Below are 17,833 nucleotides of genomic sequence, written 5' to 3'. Positions count from 1 at the left end.
GCACATTCTGCCCAAAACTAAAATAGCTTATTGATTTAGAGGAATTCTTAAATACTAAGAAACTATGATATAGCAAAGTTGATAATTCTATAAATAACCTAGTTGGTGGGTAGACACCCTATAGATTTGTCCTTGGATACGCAGATCAGTTAGCCAACAACCATTTTACAAAATACTGAATTGATTCAGTATTTTATCTTAGGTTGTCAAAAGACTTGATTTTTACTTATGAAACTAATAAGGAAAATCTTTAGTTGTAAAGAGTGTCAGTGTAAGCGCCTTCTATTTAGATAGCATGTTGATGTTAAAGAGAGCTCTGTTAAGTACCTGTTACATTGCTGTCAAGTATTCTTAAATTGGATTCCAGGTTTGATTTTAAAGTGCCCAGTAAGCATTACTTAGGATTTCAGAACATGCATTTGGTGATTGTGATGATTTAGATATAATTTATTTTGAGCTTGACCTGTGATATTCTGGAGCTCAGTTTTTTAAAAAGATTGTAAAAAGATCGTCTCCTGAGCCTTTCATCTCCATTCCTAATTTTTCTTGTGAAAGGTAAATTGTACATGTTTAGTCAAATGTCTTCTTAATTGCTTAGAATGATTATATCATTTTATCACAAATTGTTTCTTAATAGGAACAATTATGAGTTCTATTTAAATCCATTTGTAGTCTTTTATGAAGAAATTACACATTATTTTGAGTTGTTTGGAGTGTTCAGGAGATCTAGTATGTCTGGCAGGAGGGCTTTCTAGGTCTTTTTTTGGACTGCTTTGATGTTCATCAGATTCTCCCAGCTGTTACCTGTGGCTTCAAGAAGCTGTTCATGTGCAATGACTATACCCCAGTCAAAAAATTGGACTACACCAGGTTATGGGTGATAACTGAGAGGCCTGAAACCCGTCAATGAGTTGATGGGGAGATGTCTGCCTCAGGCATGTGAAGACTTCCCTGGAGGAAATGAGTGGATGAGAACAATTTGTTCCTGTGGCCATGGGCAGAAGCAGGCTCAATGGAGAATTAAAAGCTTGGCCAGCCACTGAAGACACCAAGGTCATTCATTTCATCCCAGGCCACTGCACATCTGTGACTCAAAAGCAAGGGAGACAGATGACTTTGTGCAACTCTGCCTCACTTGGACCAGTTCATGTGGGAATCAAGCATCACACTCATGATGTCCCAGATGCTCTGAAAATGGAAGGATAAACAACATTGCAAAGCCCTGTGCTAACACGGTTAAGGATACGAAAAAAGGCAAAAGACAATTCCTGTGCTGGAGTTCACAATCTTATGGGAGAGACAACATGCAAATAAATATAGACAAGTTATATACAAATGAAGGAGGAAATAATGGACAGAAAGAAGACATTACAATTAACAAGGATCTGGAAAGTAGGTGGAATAGAAAGTAGGATTTTAGCTGAGGTTTAAAGCAAGCCTGGAGGTGTCATTGACATTATTATATCAGTATATCTAATTATCCAACTCCTTTTGTTTACTATTGCCAGATTTCAGAGTCATTAAGTTGTAGTGGAAGTAAGCTTTATGGATAGATTAATAAAGGCTAATATTTAACACAAAAGACCTGTTTTTAAGCTTTTACATTGTAACTGGACAGAAACCCTCAATACTTCTCAAAATATAGTTGATATAGGTGATAACTTTCTATAGAATTTTTTAGGAATGAGAATCTTGACCGCTTTTTTTTTTTTTAAAGAGATGCTTAATCTGGGTTGTTATAATGGGATTTCTTTTTAGTCTTAAGAGAAGTCACACATTAACGAAGTCAAAGTTTCTAAGTTTCTCTTCTGAGGTGTTTTCTTCAAGCCTGAACTGGGGTAATAGTTTGATGTTGATAGCTACAGAAGGATTTGTAATCTAGTTCATTTATCTTCCTCATATGTATTTAACCACTTTGAATTTGCTTCTAAAATATAGTTAGTTTCTATAGTTTTAATGTTTTTGATGTTGATTTACAATTGTGAATATATAAATGCAAGTTAATATTATGCTAAAGCATTGTATCAAGAATTCTTATGCAATTTTTGAAAGGAGGTATGGAAATCACTTTGGTGTAGAGGATTAATTAAGCAAGATGTTTAAATTCCTTTAGTACATTGAAGTATTAAATAATCGTTTTAGCTTGTCTCCAAAATAATTGATTTTTAAAAATAGTTAAGCTATTTTTTCGTCTTCCCACACATCCATTATTGTTTGTAAATAAGATTATTCTATTTGCTAAATTTTTGTCATTTTTTTGATTGAATACAGTTTTTTGTTCTTTGAAAACTTTGGGTTTTTTGTTTTTTTTTTTGAAACGTTGCTTCTCTCTAAGGATATGATGTAACATGTTAAGGGGTAACAGTAGGACAAGAACATAAATAGCCACTTGACCAGAGATTTCAGTATGACTGATTTCTTATTTTGTTAAAAGCCCTGTGACTCTCCTGACCTTGAGAGATCAGGAAGTTAATTTAAAATATGAAAAATGTAGGTCAGGCATCTATGAACAAGGCATTTCTGAATATATATAACCTTAGTTTCTACCTAATCTTTATATTTAATGGCTTGGTGGATGGATCTATGATAGGTTGGTAATATATATTGATCTCCCATTAATCTCTTTCTCTAACTCATGACCCTATTCTTAGATCCCTCTTTGCTTACATGCCTCTGGGGCTTTTAGATCTACTTGGTGAATTTTGAAAGTAACTTTTCTTCTTCCTAACTACTTTGTATGAATGAGTTCATAATTTACAGTTGAAAGTGTCCATATTAACTGTAGCCATGAAAAATTCACTTTGAGGCAATATAGGAGGAACTTAAATTCTAGCTAAGAAGACTACTTATTAAAAATACTAGAAGGACTTTATTGTAGCAGTTTCCATCGACAGGGACCCCAAAGTCAATATCTTAGCAAGTTCTCAATATAATTCTTGTCTTATGTTTTAAATTCCACTCACATAATAGCTTTGATTTGCAGTCTTGAATTTGCAGGATATTGAGAAGAAATCATTTTAGAATATTTTGAGAGACCGTTTTTCTGCACGCTTGTATATTTTTTACAGTTAAAAAAATTCCTTAGGTGGGAGTGAGGAATGAAAGCTGTGGATTCTGTTGATTAGAATCTTCCTGTGCACTTACATTACTGAAAAAGCTAAGCTCTTTAAAAAAAAAAAAAAAAAACCTTCATTTCTCTACGGCTACTTTAAGATTTAGAAAAACCTTCAAGTCATCTAAATAGGTCTTGTCATTGAAATTTAATTAAATCCATATCAATTTCATTAATAATAGTATTGGCAAGGCAAAGATTGCCAGAACTATCCATTAAATCTGGATCCAAGTCTACTATAGCATTTTCACAGTACCATAATAGCATTTGCCATTTTGAGTCAGCTTTTCATTCACCATTAAGTCTTGTTGGATCACTGGTTGTAGCATTTTTAAGAATAATGATTTCATTGATCATTATATCTAATCTCCAGTCTTCAGATGTTAATTTAATGGTTTGAATACTTGATGGTTGAATGTAATCTTAATCCCATTTAATATTTTAGGAACAAGTAGGTGGCTGACTCTTCAAGGATGGGGAATTGTATTCAGAATTCTGCTAATCTTCTGTTCCTTCTTCAATTCTGTTTTTTTTTTTTTTTCCTGGCAGTTTTTAATATAGTAAATATAAACCATGCTTTTGAGTTCAGTAAAAAAGTAAAGTACCTATTTTGAGAATGATCATAAAAACAAAAGAATGATACCTAAAAAAAAAAACACACAGTACTTAGTTTATAGGAAAGATTTACCCATCAGGAATTGTAATTTGAGAGTTCTTAACCTGGTGGGGTTTTGTAAAGTAAAAAAAAAAAATTATAGCTGTATTTCAATATAGTTGGTTTCCTTTGTAATAGTGCATATCTTGTTTTGTGCATTTAAAAATATGAGATTGAGAAGTCTGAAAGCTTCACCAGACTGCTAAAGGAGAATTCTGTCCATGATACAAAAAAAAAGTTTTAGAACCCTTTCTCTGATTTGAAGAATGATGTGAAGAAAAAAAGGCTAGATATACCACATAAGTAAGCTAAACTACACTCATGATAGGTCAGCAAACCAACTGTAAATAATTTAGATTAATTCCTTGACATTACTATCAGTATACTACAATGTAGTTCAGACCTTTGTTCCCAGAACTGTGTGTTATCCTTTATTTCATCTATTTGTAAACTGGTAGAATTAATTGCCTACTTTAATTCCTTGTTCAGTGAACTTATTCAGTGAAGACTTAAAAAATTAGGTAATTTCCAAAATCTGCTGAAGCACACTATAAGCTTATGATTTCTTCCTAGGAAAATAGTAACCTAATTAATTTTTACATAATTAATTTTTCTTTTTTCTTACTGAGTTTTGTATGTATACCGTATAAGCATGGTATACTATCTAGGAACCAGAGTTCCTAGGAATTTTTTTCTAGGACATTATTACTTTCTCACTATATAGATATTAATGAATCATATTTTAGATGTTTTTAGAAAAGTTTCTGGAAATAGAGACAGTACTTTGTTGAATTTAGCCCTGAACATAAATAAAATAATCTTAGGTGACAGGGCTTAATAGAAAAAGAACATGAGAGTCAAGAGCCCTAGATTTATCAGTGCAAGTCTCTTAACCCCATAACCCTTCTGTTCCTTAGTTTCCTTATCTGTTAAATGAAAGTATTGGAATAGAGTCCTTTTCTGTCCTTTAATTCAGTTATGTGTGTATGTTTCCCTTATGCACTAAAATACAAAGATTAAAAAACTTGTTGCAGATAGGTATGCTATGTAATGAAAATAATTTGAGTGTCTGTAAGGATTTTATAGTCTTTATGTCTGTGGAATATGGAATATTACTGGAATAGCTGCTTCACTGTAATTATGTCCTCTGCCTTATAAGACTGCCTAATGATGTACTGAGAATCATTTTGCTTTCTCTCATGTGGTTGGTCTAATTAACTAAAATGGGAATTTGTATTTTAGTTATTAGTATCTTAGCTGTCACTTTAAACACTTTTGCAACTTGTCACAAAATTATTTGATTTTTTTCCCTCTCCCTTACCTGGTATCTAGTTATTATTAGCCAAAATGGCTAATAATATAGTCCAGTCCTCTTCTTTACCTTATTTTGGACTTTTCTTACCTATCATCTAGATACTTCATAGTAACTTTCTAACTATTGTCTTCCCTCTGGTAAGTAGTTAATCTTCCCAAATTCTTCTCTTAAGGCTACTTTAAGATTTAGAAAAACCTTCAAGTCATCCAAATAAGTCTTGTCATTGAAATTTAATTAAATCCATATCAATTTCATTAATAATAGTATTGGCAAGGCAAAGATTGCCAGAACTGTCCATTAAATCTGGATCCAAGTCTACTATAGCATTTTCACAGTACCCCATAATAGGATTTGCCATTTTGAGTCAGCTTTTCATTCACCATTAAGTCTTGTTGGATCACTGGTTGTAGCATTTTTAAGAATAATGATTTCATTGATCAATATATTTAATCTTCCCAAATTCCCAAAATTTGTCCATTTTTCTGGACAAAAAATCTTCAGTGGTTCCTCATTGTCAGTTTAGTAAAACTCGGATTCCTTAGGCTGCCTTTTGGTACACTCTGCAACATGGTTTTAACATAACCTTTCCAGCTTCTCATATATCCTAGGTGTCAGAAAAACCAGATTACTCATCAAGTCCCTGAACTATCCAATATTTTTCCCCACCTCCAACATCATTTCTTGTGCCTTCTCTGTTTTCATCTCCTTCCAGTCTGGGCCTCTTGAAATACTGAAGATGTGGGAAACTTCATGCATATAGGAAGCATATCTTAGCTGAATGTTGTGTCTCCATTCTAGCATGTGGCTTTTCTCATTATACATACTTAATAAATGGCGAATTGAAATGGCAATGAAGACTTGAAGGACAGGCTTCAATGTTATCTCCTCCATGATATCCCCAAATTATCCCTAGTTGGAAGTGATCTCTACTTGGAATCCTCCTAATACTTCACATTTCTTATAAAATCCAATGCACTTAATTAGCATTATCTTTGTCTCTTTCTCCTTATAATATGGCACTTCTTGGTTTACAGAATACTTCCTTTACAATAACCCTATCAAATGGTAGTATTTTTTTTTTTATTTGTGAGGAAATTGAAACTCAGAGTTAATTTATTGAGTCATAGGAAATAGCAGAGCTAGGACTTCAACCCAAACCTTGTGACTTCTAAGTCTTGGGAGGTAAGGGTCCACCCAATTTTACTTATTTTTCTATCTCTACTTGGCCTTGCAAGGAATAGATGCTGAGTAAATGTTATGTAATTGATAGTCCTAAGGTGGTTGGCCTTTGAGCTATTAACTACCAATTTAAGTTAACCATTTTGCTGATAATAAGATAATAATTGTAATTTGCCTAAGACAGTTCCTGGCTCTTAGTAGGTGCTTAATAAATGCCTTTAACCTTCTACCTTTTGTTTTATTTTGTGATGATGGATGATCTGTCTATATTATCTGTTAAAATGTAGGGTTTTTTTCCCCTCTTAAATTAGAATCTGGCTAAAATAACTAATGTGTAGCTTTCTGCATATGAAATAAATATCAGGAAGGTGAGATATGGTCCCTATCTTCATGAAGTTCACAGCCTTCAGGATTTTAAGTGGTCCAGATTGGAAGGAGAGTAAATAGAGAAGGCATTCCGAGTACAAGAAACAATGTTGGAGGTGGGAAAAATCAGAATTACTGTAATATTATTGTGGTATGTATCTAGTTTATATTGTTTAGATTTTCTTTCTTTTGAAAGATATTATGTTCCCTGTTGGAAAGATTATGCAAAAACCTTAAATGATTAATTTTTGTAATATTAAAAAATATTTTAAGAACCTTTCAAGAATTTTTTTATTAACTGGGGATTAGTTAATAACTAGTCAATTTGTTTCAATAATAAAAAAGTTTTAAACAAGTTTGAAAACCCATATGATCTTTTAAAATCTTCAGCTCTAAAATTACTTGATTTTACTGGCTGCCTCAGTAAATTTTAAGTAATTTAATTGTAGTAATTGTGAATAGATACTGCCACTATTTGCTTGAATGGACATTGTGGTAAATAGTATATAAAAGATAGTGGACTTAGGTCAAGAGATTTGGATTTGTCTGTGTGACATTAGACTAGTCATTTAACAAAAATAACACATTTCTTTTGCTTCTTAAGATTTGTAGAGTGGCTTTATTACAACCATACCTGTGAAGTATACATAGAACAGATATTTTTTGCCTAATTTTAGAGTTGAAAAAATTAAAGTTCTGAGTGATTGTGTCTTCAAAATTCAACTAATATTTATGAAGTTTTTTTTCATGTTGAAAGAAGTTACATACTAAGTAGATGCTAGAAGTAGGATTCAAAGGCTCATCTTACCCTGACTCCAACTATGGTGTTCCTGTTCCCAAACTTAACCTATTTTTAACTTCTCTGATCCCCATCTTTCTCATATAAAATGAAGGTGTTAGAAACTTTCTAAAGTATCTTCTAGCTCCTACAACTCAAGCTACTATGCCATTTGCAGTGCCTGGTTCCCTTTATTCTCTGTATTATAGTGATCTGTATTCCAGCAACTGGCACTAGCCAGTGATGGCCACTCTGTTCATATTGCCAGTGAGGAAGGGGATTTTTGAGAAGCACTATTGCCTGTTGATGGAAAGAAGAAATAAGGACTGTAGGGAGAGGATTTAATTAAATTTCTTTCCAGGAATTTGGATTAACATTGGACATAGTTACCTACTTTAGTTAGGGCCTAAATGATCAACAATGTCAGGAATGAACCTAGGAGCCAAACATACCTAGCTGAGTGGAAAAGATAAGGAGGTCCAACAGACTATATCCAACCAGAGGGTTTAGTAACTTTCCAGGAATGTCAGGAAGACTGAAAATCAGGGGTTAGACTTTTTCAGATAGGAATTTTCTGTGTTCTTACTGTCTTTTCATTTATTTATTTGATCTAACATTGATCCCCAAAATATGAATTAATGATAATTTGAGTGGGAGATGAACAAATTTGTTATAGCAGGAATAATAGTTTTTCATTTTCTGGGTATCATATTTTGGTGTTAGTAGACGCTGGTGGTGTCGAGTTAATAGTTAATAAATATTTGTTAAGTGCCTACTAGATGTCAGGAACTGTGCTAAATGCTGGGGATACAAATAAAGATTAAAGACAATCCCTTGCCCTTTAGGATTTCACAGTTTGAGGGAGATGCAAACAACTATGAACAAATGAGCTTTATACAGGTTAAATTGGAAATAATCTGTAGAAAGAAAGCACTAGAATTAAGGGGGCTATGAAAAGACTTGCTTTAGAAGATGGGATTTTAGTTAGAACTTGAAGGAAGCCACAAGGCAGAGATGTGTTTGGAGAGGATTCCAGCCATTGGAGGACAGCCAGTGACAGTGCCCTTTTATTGAATGTTATGAATTTACCTCTCATTCCTTATTCTGATTAATAATTACCTCTCCAGGTATATTACATTATTTTAGGAAGAAGCCTTCCCCCTTCTCCCAGCACCTTTTCTTCAGTCCTTGTTCTCTCATCTTCTTAACAGTCTTATAACCACCCTGATGTATCTTTTACCCAATCCTCTAGTACTGGCACTAAGATCTAATTAGCTCTGTTGTCTTCCACCCCTAAGTGGAGTTATTTCTTTTTCTCCAATCTCAGTTATTTTTAAGGACCCAAGTACCCATTCTTAGCCACCTGCAGGGTCTCTTACTAGAATGTAAGCTTTTTGGAGTAAGAACTATTTTTTGCTTTTGTGTCCCCAACTCTTAGCAATAGTGCTTGACATAATAGGTTTTTAACGAATGCTTTTTCATTCTTTATTTTGAAAAATAGGATATTAAATTGTCTTCCTAGTTAGCTTAGTCTACAGTAACAGTCTGTTGCAGTGACTAAGGTATCTCCTTCAGAAATTCTGAAAATCACTTACTTGATTCCTTTTTATCCTTTCTTCATCTTTGAAATTGCAAATTACTTCTGGTGAACAATCCTTGACAGTAATTTAATTATTTCTATGTACTTGGGTAAAATACTTACAGTATTTGAAAGATTTTATGTGTGAGGGGAAGTGAGGAGACGTGTTCATTAAAAAGAAATATTATGAAAGATAGATTATTATTGATCAGGATTTTGTCAGCTACTTATGAAAAAGAAGACCTAGAATAGAAATTAAATCCTAGTAGGACACTACTTAAAATTCTAAGCTCTCCAGTCTCATTTCACTTGGGGGAACTGTATAAATATGATAGAATAACTGGATTTTCATAGTTCTTAAGGAATCCTTGATTTGTAAAGTTAAGAGCTCTGAAGAGAACTAAAAATATTTCTGGTAAAATTCTACATGAGAAATTCTTGCCAACACAAATCCAAGTGTAATCATATACTGTATTGTGTTGAGTCAATCAGCTTTGTGTGACTTTTCAATAATAAAGAAGGCAGACAGATCTGGAACTCTCTGTAATTTGTGGATGAAATTTTATAGTTTGATGTGTCTGGATTTTGTGTTAGACTTTTTAAAAAACACAAAAAAGCATACTTTAGGTATTGAGTTTTAGCAAGAAATAATTGAAAGAGTGATTTATTTCCACATTATTTTTGGCAGAAGAGAGTGCTCAATTGTTTTAACATTGGTTGGTGATTTGTTGGGTTAGTTCAAAATACTTAGATTTGTACTTTATTTGCATAAATCCAAATTCTAATTTTTATGATAAAATAATATAAATTGTACAGCTTTTTCATGTAAAAGTACTATCAACTTAATATTCATCAAAGAATTGATCAAACTGAACAAAAGAACAACATTCAAATTGTTCTTTCTACCATCTAGACAGAATAATATCTTATACAATTATCTTTTTTTTTATTACTTTTTACTGTTCAATATACTCTTAGTTTTATATCCCCTTCTTATCCCTTATGTATACCTCTGAATGCCTTCATCAGAAAACTGCCAGTGTCGTTGTCCCTCTTGTTTAAATGTATAATGAAATATTTTAATACTTAAGAAGTACTTGATTGAGAGAAATAATAATAACTTTTTATTTTTTCAAAATACATGCAAAAAAGATAGTTTTCAACATTCACCCTTGTAAAAACCTTAGGTTCCAAATTTTTCTCCCTTCTTCTCCCTTTCCCTAGATAGCCAATATAGATTTTTTAAAATGTGTAATTATTCTAAACAGAAATATGTAGCTTTTAAGGTAGAATTCAATGTGGAATTAAAATGTATAGCAATATTAAATTTAATAAGAAAGAAAGGGGAAAAAATGTATTCAGTTTAACTTGTTATAGGAAATTTTAACAGAATACAATTATCCCATCCAAATTGAAACTGACCCAGAATGTGATTTTATGAAAAGTCAGGAATCCGTTAAAATTTCTTGGTCTTAGTTTAAAAATAAATCAAGAAACAGGCCAAATAAAGAAAAACAAGAAACAATTCATCTATTGAACTTAATAAACTGTAAACCCAAGAACATAAATTACGTGTGGAAAAATTCCTTATTTAATATATACTGTTGGGAAAAGTAGAAAGTAGTTGAGAAGAAATTAGAATTAGGCTAGTACCTTACGCTATATTCTACTTTAACCTCAAAATAGAAATGAGATCTGAATATTAAAGATCAAACCATAAACAAATTAGAAGAGAATCAAATGAAGTATGTTTTACAAGTAGGGAGTTATTTCTTAACCAAGAAGAATAGAGATGATCACAAAAAATAATTTTTTCCATATGAAATTGAAAAGCATTTACATAAAATCATTGGAGCTAGAATAATTCTATATCTTTTCCTTATTTCTAGCAAATTGGTAAAGATGCTAAAAGGTAGAAATGAGAAACTAAGGGGAGACTGGTACAGTAATAAATGCTCAGTTTCATTCAGGAAAGCAGTTTGTAATTTCAGTAAGAAAAGTCTAACATGTCTATACCCAAATATCCTTTTGATGGCCATATCCAAAGAAGTTAAAGGTATAAACAAGGGGTTTCCTATACTTTAAATAGTTATAGAAGTCCTTATGATAAGAATTATTTGGTATGTGAATGTAACAAGGCATCTAAGGATAGTACCCTGGTTGGAGTTAGGACAGACCCTAGTTCAAATTCAGTCTCAGCTATTTATAAGCTTTGTGACCCAGGACAAGTCATTTTACCAACTGCCTCAGTTTCTTCTGTAAGATAAGGATAATAATAGCACCTGCCTTCTATAGTTGTTGTAAAAATAAAATGAGATATTGATAAAACATTTTGTAAACATTAAGGAGCTATATAAAAGTTAACTACTATTGTTGCTATCTAGATAAATGAGAGAAATAATAAAACACATATTAAATGTTTACCATTGTGTGCCCAGGTACTGAGCTGAGCCCTGGGATACAGATTTAAGCAAGTAAGATAGTGTTTTTGTCCAAGGGGCTTACCTATACTAGAGGAAGACAACATATAAAGGGAAGCCAGACATTACAATTTGTGTGTGCACAAGTTTTGGACGAGGCAGTTTTGTGATGGGAAGCCTGGGACCCTGCCCCCAAGAAATGATGTGGGCAAGCAGTCAGCAGTGAGGTTCTAGAAGGAAGAACAGCCTGGGGCTTGTGTATGAACTGATGCAGTGAAAAAAGCAGGGCCCAGAGAACCACCTAAGGATTACAAGAACATTGTGCCCATCTTAGCATTTGCTGGGAGCCTGCTTAGGCAAGTCATCTTGTAGAGCTGTATGGACCAGACCTGGGATTTGTCTAATTGTGGAATTTTTCAAGTCCTGTGTTCTCCAGATAGCAACTCAGTATGAAGAAGGGGAAAGTTAACTATAAACATTTTCACGTTTAAAGTTTAACCTATAAACACCTTTGAATAAGGTGTAACTGCTGACATGATTAAAATGGCCAAAAGAGGAGATGATACAATGTATATATTCTTCTGTTCTTTGTAGAAGTTGGGGAGTATGGGTGGAGAACATTGCACATACTCACAGACTTGTTTTTGGGATTTGTCTAAAGTTATATACTGTGGTAAGAAGTGGGCTTTAAATCATCAATATTTTTGTCTCTGAAAGATTACTAAATCTCAGCCCTCCCTGGATACTGAATCACTTTTGACTCATAAATAGTATTGCCCCTCTTAGTCATTCCTGTCTAAGTCACTACTGATAGTAACTAGATGAAGTATCATTTGGCTAATGTGCCAGTGTTGAAAAGGTGCATACTAGCCAGCTCCAGAAACATCAAAAAAAAAAAAAAAAAGAAGGGCTAACGTGATTTCTTGAGAGTTTACTACCTTTCTTGTAAGTATAATCTGATTACTTTTGATGTTTCCATTAAGCTTGGATAATTTCTCTGTTGATAGGATAGAAAAAAACAGAATTATTCACAGAAATCAAGATAAAATATGTATCCTGTGTCAAATAAGTCAAGAAAATCAAAGTTTTAATAATAAGATTTTTATGCTCATCAGATTTCTTCCTCTTTTGAAACATGAAAATAACCTAATTGAAAATTTATTTCTTTAGCTTTTAGGGGTTTAGATGGTTGGTTAATCATAATTGCATTGGATTATTTAAAGGAAAAAAAGTTGTAGAGAACTGACATTTTGAGAAATTGAATCTTAATTGATCAAAAATTTCTAGTTAAAATGTCATAAAAAGAACTATTATCCTATGTTCCACATAGTACAAAAGAGTTGTTATCATCTATTTGTGCTTTTCTCTTGTACTTGGAACTATGAGTACACTATTATCTGCTGACAGCTGACTCTTTAGGTGCTGACTGTTCTCTTTTCTTAACAATAGTATTGACCTTTGATACTTATTAGCTTTTGGTTGCCATCTAATTTGGGGAGAAAGACATTTTTAAGTAATCTCAAGTGAGAGAAATATGGCTACTAGTGCCAATACCAAGTGTTGTCATAATTATAACAATTGGTTCCAAAATTTAGCTTTTTAATGATATCATGAAATACCTATTAGTGTTTCATATATATTTGCATACGAATGTCATGTGTGCTTTCTACAAATAATCTATTTAGTAAGGTTCCTTCTTTGTAATATGGCATCTATTCTCTGGGGAATCTATTTGGTTCTGAACATTCAATGAAATATGCCTATGTAACAGTCATGTTTTTCTAAACCAAAAATTGGGACATGTGATCTAACAAAGGAAATTCTTTGCCAAAGACTTTTTAGAAAGTACACTTTGTTTTCCTGACTATAGTGAAAAATCCAGGCTATATTACCATTATAAATAAGTAGAGGACAGGTGGTGGTGTTCCTATTTTTCACATTAAAAACCAACAGAAAATTAGCATAAAAGTGTGCTGCAAGTTGTTACAGGACTAGGAATATTTAGCATCCAGGACCAGGAATATTTAGCATCTGGAACATTTTTTTTTTTAACTTTCTGTTGGCTCTTAACTTATGAAAACATGTGTCTCTTGATAACTTAGCCCATAGAATCAATAACTATGGATTAAGTTCATTGTTTAGTTACATAGTTTAAAGGATTATGAGATATTCACAGTTTATATAATTTCTTTGAGATTTCAATTTTTTTCAAAGTAAAATATTGATAAACATTATATACAGGGATGTATAAACTTTGTTTTTTAAGTTGTGCTAAGATCTTTAAAATAATTCCCACTTTTATTCTGTGTCAAAGTAATAGGACAGACAATTTTTTTTTTTAAATCTTGAAAACATTTATCTATTCTACCTCTTTATTGAGAAGAAAAATGTTCTTTTCATATTTCTTTGTTTTTGAAAGGGTAATCATTGGAATTGTCAAAGTAGTAAGTGGGCGGGCTGTATTGCCTTTGATGGAGTAAATGAAAGGTTAAATTAAAGGAATACTTAGTTTCTTGCCACTAACTGGAATGACAAGGAGAGCAAATTAGTACTTATCTTTACCTTTATGCAGCTGCCTTTTCCTTCCCTACCCTTTTCAGTCCTAGAATCACTATTATTAAAACTAGTTTTATCTCCAAGATCTTTAACTATAATAATTCCTCCTGAACCTTTTCAGTGTCCCTCTGCTTCTGGTCACCTTCATTGGGATAATCTACTTAACTTTATAGTCAGCTATTTCAGCAATGTACTGTCCTTAACCCTTGTCCTATTTTGTTCTTGAGCTGCCTAGTAGTACTGCTGCTGCAGAAAGGCATGAAATTTTCCTGAGTCCACTGCAAGTTCGTTCTACCTAACCTCCTCTAGGCTTTTACCAATTAACAGATACTTTTTATTCCTCTCTGATTGCTATGCTAATCTTGTTTCCTACAGGGGTCTTCTAAACTCCTAAATACTATAAATCGACTTCCAACCATTTAATTCTTCCCTTTAACCTTCTTAAGATTGATGCCATCTATCTATGAAGTCTCTTTTTTCATCATCTCTGCTGCTGTCCAACCCTTTTCCTTTGCTTCCAATTTCAGAATATAACATGACATTCCTCTGTGTATTGGCCTTGCATATGCCTTTCACTCAGGCCCCTTATAGGACCCTAGATCTCTGAATTATTTGTTACACACCTACTATATTCCAGACACTTGGCTTGTGTTAGGTATTAGAGTCAGGTACAAATAAATCCATATTCAAAAGTTCTTAACATTCTAATATGAGACCCATAGGTATCTAAATATGTACTGCATAGAGTTGAATAAATACAAATATATTCAGAACAGTTAAATACAAGGCAAGTTTGAGAGGAAAGGCACCAGAGAAGATAGGAAAGATTCCATGCAAAATTTGGTACCTGAGCTATCTCTTAAAGGAAGAGAGAGATTCTGAGGCCAGAGAAGTAAAGAAGGAATGCATTACAATCAGAAGGATTGGCCAGAACAAAAATAGGGAGAAAGGAAAAGTATCATGGAGGAATAGAGAGGCCAATTTGCCTGGATGGAATGTGGGAAGAGGAAAATACTTTAGAGGACATCATAGTCCAGCCCTTTTATTTTATAAATGAAGAAATAAACTCAAGGAAATAAATGATTTGTTCAAGATTACCCAGATAGTATCATGTGAATTAACTGAAACAAAGTCAGATAATTATTGACATTTAAGATAACCTTAACAGATTTTTACATCCTAAACTTTGTAATTTTAAATTTAATTTTTTTCAGTTAAAAATCTGAAATTCTCTACCTTCTTCCTCTTCCCTCATTGGAGGAAAAAACAAAATAAAACCAAGCCTTGTATCAAATATGCATAATCTAGGAAAACAAATTCCTTCTCTGACCATAGCCAAAAAATACACATCTCAATCAAGTCCATTACTTCTCTCTCAAGGGGTGTGAGTACCAGGATTCATGATAAATCCTCTAGAATTGAGATTAGCCATTGTAATTACCAAAGTTCCTTAATTTTTCAAAGTTGTTTTACAGTGGTAAAATTTTGTAAATTGTTCTTGTTTTGCTCTGTTTACTCAGCATCTTTCATAGAAGTCTTCCCAGGAATCTCTGCAGCCATCTCTTTCATCATTTCTTATAGCATAATATTATTCCATTACATATCATTTGTTCAGTAATTCTTCAATCGATGGGTACTCCCTTCATTTTCAGTTTTTTTTGTCACCATAAAAAAGAGCTACTATAAATATTTTTGCCTAGATCTTTCTATTTTCACTGTCATATTTCTATATTATGTCTAACTTGTATACATATATTTCCCTATTATTAGATCATAAGCTCTTTTAGGTCAGAGATCCAAAGTCCTAATTAAGAATCCAGATAACTCTTTGTTTATACTAAAAATATTAAGGAGAAAATCTTGCAAGTAAATGTTAATTGGGTTTGACATGCATTAAGAAATTGTTAAAAGATAAACACACATACACTCATTCATATTCATTTAGAGAATAGCTGTGGTGTAATAGAAAAGAGAATTGGAGTAGAAATTAGAAGGTTTGGGTTATAGTCCTAGGATTGCCACTTTTCATCTCTGTGTGCTTAGGCAAATAACACAATCTCTGAGCCTCGGTTTTCTCATGGGTAAAATGAAGATAGTAACTTCCTGCCTATTTTATAGAATTAATAGTAAAGAACAAGTAGGAATAAAGTATGTAAAAATGCTATACAAATATAATATTGTACTATTTATCATAAGTGCCACTTTTCTAATTATTCTAATTTTTAATAATTTCTAATTATTGTCTTAAACATTCTCTGTGAAAAAGATAAGATAATGATAAATGTTGGAGGTGATATGGGAAACTGGGACACTAATGTGTTGTTGGTTGAATTGTAAACCGATCCAGCCATTCTGGAGAATAATTTGGAACTGTGCTTATAACTATGCATCTTTTAATTACCACTACTAGGTCTGTATCCCAAAAGAGATAAAAATCAAAAAGGAAAAGGATCTGTATGTAAAAAAATATATATATATTTATAGAAGTTTTTTCTGGTGTCAAAGAATTGGAAATTGAGGGGATGCCCATCAGTTGGGGAATGGCCAAACAAAATGTGTTATGTGAGATGAAATACTGTTGTAATACCATAAGAAATGATGAGCAGACTGATTTTAGAAAATCTTGGAAACACTTACATGAACTGATGGCTGAGTAAAATAAGCAGAACCAAGAGAACACAGTAACTGCAAGATTGTATCATGATCAACTATGATAGTCAGCTTTTTTTAGCAGTACAGTGATCCAATATAATTCCAATAGACTTGGGATGAAAAGTGTCAACTGCATTCAGAGGGAGAACCATGGAGACTAAATGTGATGTGAAGCATACAATTTTCACTTTAGGTTTTTTGTTTTTCTTGTATTATTTTCCCTTTTCTGATTTTTCTTTCACAATATGACAAATATGGAAATAGATTTAAAATGATTGTACACGGGGGCAGCTAGGTGGTGCAGGGGATAGAGCACCAGCTTTGAAGTCAGGAGGACCAGAGTTCAAAAGTGGCCTCAGACACTTAACATTTTCTGGTGTGTGACCTTGGGCAAGTCATTTAACTTTAATTGCCTCAGCAAAAAAAAAAAAAAGTGATTGTGCATGTATAACCTGTATCAGATTGCTTGTTGTCTTGGAGGAGGGAAGTAAGGAAGAGAGGAAGAAAAAATTTACAACTCTGAATTTTATGAAAATGAATGTTGAAATCTTTAAATATAATTGGAAAAACAAAATACTATCAGAAAAACAATTAAATAAATTAAATAAAATAAACATTCCCTGTGTACAAAGCAGTTAATATTATGGTAAGCCACTCAGAAGCATTTTTGTTATCCACTAGGGAAATCGGTATTTAAGAATTTTCCACCACTGATCCCCAAAGTAGATAATATATAAACAGAAAGTTGAAGGTTGACTGCTCTTCACTTTAGACTTGTACTTTTAAGTATTTATATCCAGCCAATTTCCTGTCAAAATAAAGACATATACTCTAATATTGCTTCTATGAAACCTTCTTCAGCCATTCCATGTCTGTCTTCCCATTAGGATTATAAGTTTTACAGGACCTCCTCTGTACCTTCAGTACTTGAGTTCATGTACCCTCAGTACAATTCTGAGTCTGTGGGTAAGTCCAGTAAATAGTTGGTAAATTAAATGTAGGGAAATAGAAAAATTTCCCCAAATATGTAAACCATTTAGGTATATATGCTAAATGAATTATTTCATTTCTAATTGAATCCCTAATATAATTTATTATATCATATAATCTACATAATGTAATTTATTCTGTTCATGAGCTGTTCGTTAACAAAAATACAAATAACCTCAATAATGCTACCCAAATAAACTAATTTGGAAAAATTGTTAAGGGAGGAGGCTG

The 17,833-nt window shown here is 32.7% G+C and overlaps 1 protein-coding gene across 3 annotated transcripts in view; it reads left to right on the top strand.

Moving 5' to 3' along the window:
* The window catches only part of SAMD8 (sterile alpha motif domain containing 8), a 45,452-nt gene that overhangs the window by 1,411 nt on the left and 26,208 nt on the right, over positions 1-17,833 (top strand). The window contains exon 1 of one of the 3 annotated variants that reach the window (XM_031956419.1): positions 661-1,392. The exons of the other annotated variants lie outside the window; for them this stretch is intronic. Within the exon in view, the coding sequence (XP_031812279.1) occupies positions 1,336-1,392 (57 nt within the window). The 5' untranslated portion in view covers positions 661-1,335. Of the gene's footprint in view, positions 1-660; positions 1,393-17,833 lie in introns of those variants that run through there. 3 annotated transcript variants of the gene reach the window in all.

Source organism: Sarcophilus harrisii, chromosome 2, assembly GCF_902635505.1.
Source record: "Sarcophilus harrisii chromosome 2, mSarHar1.11, whole genome shotgun sequence".
Taxonomy (NCBI): domain Eukaryota; kingdom Metazoa; phylum Chordata; class Mammalia; order Dasyuromorphia; family Dasyuridae; genus Sarcophilus; species Sarcophilus harrisii.
The sequence above is the reverse complement of the archived record's forward strand: the minus strand, read 5'-3'. Positions and strand labels throughout refer to the sequence as shown.